The sequence below is a fragment of the Portunus trituberculatus genome, chromosome 8 (genome assembly GCF_017591435.1).
Source record: "Portunus trituberculatus isolate SZX2019 chromosome 8, ASM1759143v1, whole genome shotgun sequence".
Lineage (NCBI taxonomy): Eukaryota > Metazoa > Arthropoda > Malacostraca > Decapoda > Portunidae > Portunus > Portunus trituberculatus.
The window spans coordinates 849,555-855,000 of record NC_059262.1 but is presented as its reverse complement, the minus strand read 5'-3'; the positions used below and the strand labels follow the sequence as shown (position 1 = coordinate 855,000).

Here is a 5,446-nt window from a genome sequence, read left to right as displayed (position 1 = left end):
TCACCTCCTCCGCTTGCTACCTCGTTTGCCACCTCTCCACCTTCCCTCCACGTCATCGTCTCATGAAGCCTTACTACTGTCCCGAAGTTGGATTCACGCGGCCCCATTCAACTCAAGCGGAAGTGTTAAGCGAGCTCCCTGATTTCTGGAAGTCAGTCGAGGTCAAGGCCTCAACCAGTGAACACAACGCCTCTTGGATTACCGTGGGATCCTCATCACCCAGCATTTCACCACTGCGATACCTCATAAGTATCACTTCCCCTCGTCCCGTTTTTTCCACATTGCCTCCATATAGGATTAGTATTATTGTTAGGTATTAAGTTGGGTTCTTTATTGTTGTATTTATTTCTGTTATATATATATATATATATATATATATATATATATATATATATATATATATATATATATATATATATATATATATATATATATATATATATATATATATCCTCACCAGTTGAACCTGCAGTGTTTTTTATTGTTATTGTTCACCGGCTCCCCGATGCCAATCTTACCCATTTAACCGGTGAATGTAACAACGGTCAAGAGATTTTCCAGTACCGCAAGGTTCACCTCTTGCGCCGAGAGTCACACCCATATTTCCTTTCTGTCTCGGCTACTCTAGCCTTCGATGCAGTGGATGCAGTGTCCTCTGCTGGTTTTCTGCCCTCCTCGTCGGCTGTTGAGATCTCCATGTCAAGTGAGGGTAAAAGGATGGCCACGTTGGGAAGCCAGGACTTCGTCAACTGGGGGAAGTTGCGACTTGAGCCCAGGAACCTCTGGGCATCTCTGTTGGCGAGAGAGGAATCTTCGGCTGACCCCTTTTTCCTTTTTGGGCACATCATTTTGTATCTTGGCAAATATTGTATAACTTTTGTACAATACAGTTGTTGTGGGGCTTTGCTTCACGTGTTTTTTCTACCCTGACACTGCCCACCTCCTTTGGAAGGTAGCTGGTGCATTAGCGAACGAGTCTCACTAAAATATCGGCTTTGAAGCCTTCGACGAAAAGCCTCTTTTTGGGGAGACGAGTGAAGCTAATGCACATCATGGTTCCCGCCCAGGCACTGCCTTTCCTCCCCTCCAGTTTTCAGGTTCTAAGGGATTTCTTAATGACGCGTTCCAATCTACACGTAGCTGCTGAGGGTTCCCCGTTTTCTTTCCGTTTTCTTTCATTTTCCTGCTAATGCAGCCTAGACTATTCTAGATGACTTTTTAGTGGTATACTGAGCGAAACGTGGGTCATTCCTAGAATGACGTCGCTGGTACGACGACCACTATAGCTGGTGCATTAGCTTCACTCGTCTCCCCAAAAAGAGGCTTTTCGCCGAAGGCTTCAAAGCCGATATTGTAGTTAATGTTTACTATCAGTCCTTGTCAGTAACTCATGACTCGATCACAGCTCGTATTCTCAAACATTCTGTGCTTCACCTCCACTGCTTCAAAAGACTATTGAAATTCACACGAGTTTTTAAGGTGTTTTCACGGTTCTAGAAGCAGTGACAATATTTTTTACATTATTAACAGGAGAAACACTCTTGATAACCCGGCTAGTCATCTCTGTAGGCTTGGAAAACATTCGTGGTGGAAGAGCAAACCGTTTCTGAATACAGACTTACATATTGCGGTGACTGTACTTACTGTACTTGACGTCTGTGAAGAGTTTTTTGACGCGGTCAGCTACTCGTATTATTGACTCGTGTTGATGTGGGTCAAATGCGGCCCACCAAAGGAATTCAAGAGGCCTTCCAATTGTTACTAAATTTGAAATAATATTGCGAACATTTGATTTTCTCCACCAGGTGAGAGTGTGCGTGGGAGAGCAGCTTTTTCTTTAAAAGCCTTTCTTTTGTCTGTTTCAAGGATAAATTATTCTGGATTGATGTATAATGCGGACCTATAAGATTTGTTTTTTTTCCTATTGTGGGACTGAAAAATTTGCTCATCTCTGATCTAACTTAACTCACACACACACACACACACACACACACACACACACACACACACACACACACACCTCTTAATTTCTTCCTATGTATTCATTTCCCATTTTCCTTTCAGCCTACACCAGTCGTTCTCCAGCAACTGAGAGACAGAGACAGGAAGAGACAAACAGACAGACAGACAGAAAAAATGCGCCCAAGTGTTGTCCTGTTGGTGGTGGCGGCGGCGGTGGTGGTGGTGGTGGTGGCTGAAGATGCTCAACAAAGTAAGTATTGACACTAAACTCTAAAACACTTCAGCACCGCACCTTCACTACTTCCCAAAGCCTCCACTTGAAGTGACAGAGTTGCTAAGACTGTTTCTACGGGAGATCAACAACATTTTTATAAAAGATCAACATTTCTATATGATTAATGGAAGAAACACCCTTGATTACCTAGCCAATCGTATATGTGGCCTCTGAATACAGTCGAGGTGAGAGATCAGTGTTTCTAAATACAAGCAAAAAGGAGAGTGAGAGTGCTGCTCATGCCATCTCTGTGTGAAGCTTGTTAATAGACTGTTGTTCATATCTTCAGGGTTAGCTTAACTGGGTTCAGTGGAAGTTACTGGAGTTTTCAAGAATGTTTTCATGGTTCCACTGATAGCTCCACAGGCTGCAGTGGGATTTATTGGGATTTTCAACTGTGCTTTTATGGCTACAGTGATAGTTTGACAGGCTTCAGTGGAAGTTATTGGGATTTTAAGGGTGTTTTCATGGTTCTACTGATAGTAGTAGGAAAGTTATCATGGTTTTCAATAGTGTTTTCAATAGTAATTAGAAACATGAGAACAGACCTGATAAATCATCTATGTAACGTTTGAAAAACAGTTTTAATAAGAGAACAAAGTGTGTAAGGACTTTTCATCGCAACACACACACACACACACACACACACACACGCGTAGTGTAGTGGTTAGCACGCTCAACTTACAATTCAGAGGGCCCAGGTTCGAGTCCCGGAAAGCGGCGAGGGAAATGGGATAGCCTCTTAATGTGTAGCCCCTGTTCACCTAGCAGTAAATAGGTACGGGATGTAACTCGAGGGGTTGTGGTTTCGCTGTCCCGGTGTGTGTGGAGTGTGTTTTGGTCTCAGTCCTATCCCAAGATCGGTCTATGAGATCTGAGCTCGCTCCGTAATGGGGAAGACTGGCTGGGTGAACAGTAGGCGACCGTGGTGAATTACACACACACACACACACAGTAACAGCCACTCTCTCTCTCTCTCTCTCTCTCTCTCTCTCTCTCTCTCTCTCTCTCTCTCTCTCTCTCTCTCTCTCTCTCCCCCCCAGGTACTTCCCACCCTTGTGAAGGCTTCGTCATCTGCGATAGGATCTATGATCCCTTGTGTGGCAGTGACGGCAAGACTTACGGCAACAAATGTGAACTGGAGAGTGAAAATTGCTTCTTCAATCCAGACCTGACAGTGGCGTACGAGGGCAAGTGTGAAGAGGAGGCCACGGAGGCTGCAGAGGTGGTGTGGTAGTGTAGGACATGGTTGTAGGATACGAAGTAACAAGAAAAAAGTGACATGAAAAAAGTGACGGAAAACAAAGTAACAAGATAGAAGAAAGTAACATAGGAATTGAATGCTTGTGTTTCTATTTCTAATGTAAACTTAACCTAACCTAACACACACACACACACACACACACACACAGAGAGAGAGAGAGAGAGAGAGAGAGAGAGAGAGAGAGAGAGAGAGAGAGAGAGAGAGAGAGAGAGAGAGAGAGAGAGAGATAATTATAAACTTTTACAGACGATAGGTAACGAGGTTGACTCAGTCCGATGAAAATAAAATCACAATATAAAACGTTAATGGATGTAGAGTTTTATTACGTATTCACTTCCTCAACACCTTTTCCGCCGAGTTATGAAACAATCATTGGGGGATACGCCAAGAGGCGCGTCGCCTCGCCTACCCTATGGCGCCACTCCAGGCGGTCATGCCTCACGAGTCTCCATGCAGTCTCCTTTCCCATTCCAAATAACTCCCAGTAGAAGGCATTGACTTGCCGCAGCCATGAGTTCTATGGACGTCCCCTTGGCCTCCTCCATGCTGGGTTATCCCTTTCGGAGACAACCCAATATGCAGGATCGGCGTACCAAATGTCTATAGATTCGCATTTGGCGTTAACGAACTATGCTGGTAATTGGCCTCGAATCAATCTCACGGAGCAATCGCTGATTTGACACAAAGTCATACCAGCGGTACCCCATGTTCCTGCGAAGACATCTCGTGCCAAAGCCATCAATTAACCTCTTCAAATCAGTGTTCAGTGTCCATGTCTCACAACTGTAGAGTAAGACAACGATCACCAGCAACTTGAAGATCCGAATCTTTTTCCGTCTGCACAGGTACCGACAACGCCAAATACTCGTGATGAGCAAGTCCATAATGCCGTGAGCCAGGCAAATACGCCAAACAACTTCCTGGCTCTACCTACCGTCGTTACGCACTACATTACCAAAGTATGTGAAACTTTCCAAGATCTCAACATCCTCGCCACACGCATGGACAGACTGTACTGTTTCATCCAGTAAAGCTCCAAGCACCTGAACCTTGGTCTTTGGCCAGGAAACCTGGAGTCCTAGGGCCTTCACCTCCTCATGCAGTGCCTCTAGAGCCATTACCAGATCCTCCAGTAACTCAGCAAAGATTACTCCATCATTAGCAAAACTAGATCTGTAATCTCAGTATTGCCAACAGATGCTCCACAATGACTTTGGTCTGCAGCTCTGCCTAGTACCCAGTCCATGCAAATGTTGAAAAGTGATGGAGCAACAACGCATCCCTGCCTCTCTCCCGTATTCAAAGGGAAGAAGCAGGACATGTCCCACTCACCCCAACACTTCACAGCAATCACAGTCCTGGAGTAGAGACCAGTTAATAAACCAATAATCCTTGCAGGAAACCCACGGAGATGCAGAAGAATCCAAAGTGTCTCTCGATGTACTGAGTCAAATGTCTTATTGAGATTGACATAGGATGCAAGCATCCCCTGTCGAAACTCATGTCGGCGCTCCACCAGTACGCGAAGCGCTAGGATTCGGTCAGTTGTTGACGTACCAGACGTAAATTCAGAATGTTCAGGTCTCTGGTGTTTCAGCAGGTGACTGGATACGCATCAACAGCAAATGGGCAAGAACCTTGCCTGGTACGCTGAGCAGTGTTATACCTGGTAGTTGTTGCAGTCCTGACGATCCCTTTCCCCTTCCAGATAGGGATGACCAATTCCTTTTTCCAGTTAGGGGGAATAGTACCTGAATGCCATACAGCAGTCAAGACAGCATGCAACACACGCATCATGGCCTCATCCCCCGCTTTGAACAGCTCCGCACTGATACTACAGATGCCAGCAGCCTTTCCACCCCTCAACTTTGCCACAGCCTCTTTAACATCATCAATGGAGGGTGCAGTTTCGTCAATGGGTGCATCAGCATCCAGCATCTGTAACC

General features: G+C 45.2%; 1 protein-coding gene across 1 annotated transcript in view; it reads left to right on the top strand.

The window, feature by feature from the left end:
- LOC123501071 (turripeptide Lol9.1-like) overlaps positions 1 to 3,725 on the top strand; it is a 5,965-nt gene extending 2,240 nt beyond the window's left edge. The window contains exons 2-3 of the mRNA XM_045249654.1: positions 2,065 to 2,212; positions 3,280 to 3,725. Coding sequence (XP_045105589.1) covers positions 2,137 to 2,212; positions 3,280 to 3,473 — 270 coding nt within the window. The 5' untranslated portion in view covers positions 2,065 to 2,136 and the 3' untranslated portion in view covers positions 3,474 to 3,725. The remainder of the gene's footprint in view (positions 1 to 2,064; positions 2,213 to 3,279) is intronic.
- Positions 3,726 to 5,446: the final 1,721 nt, after the last annotated feature.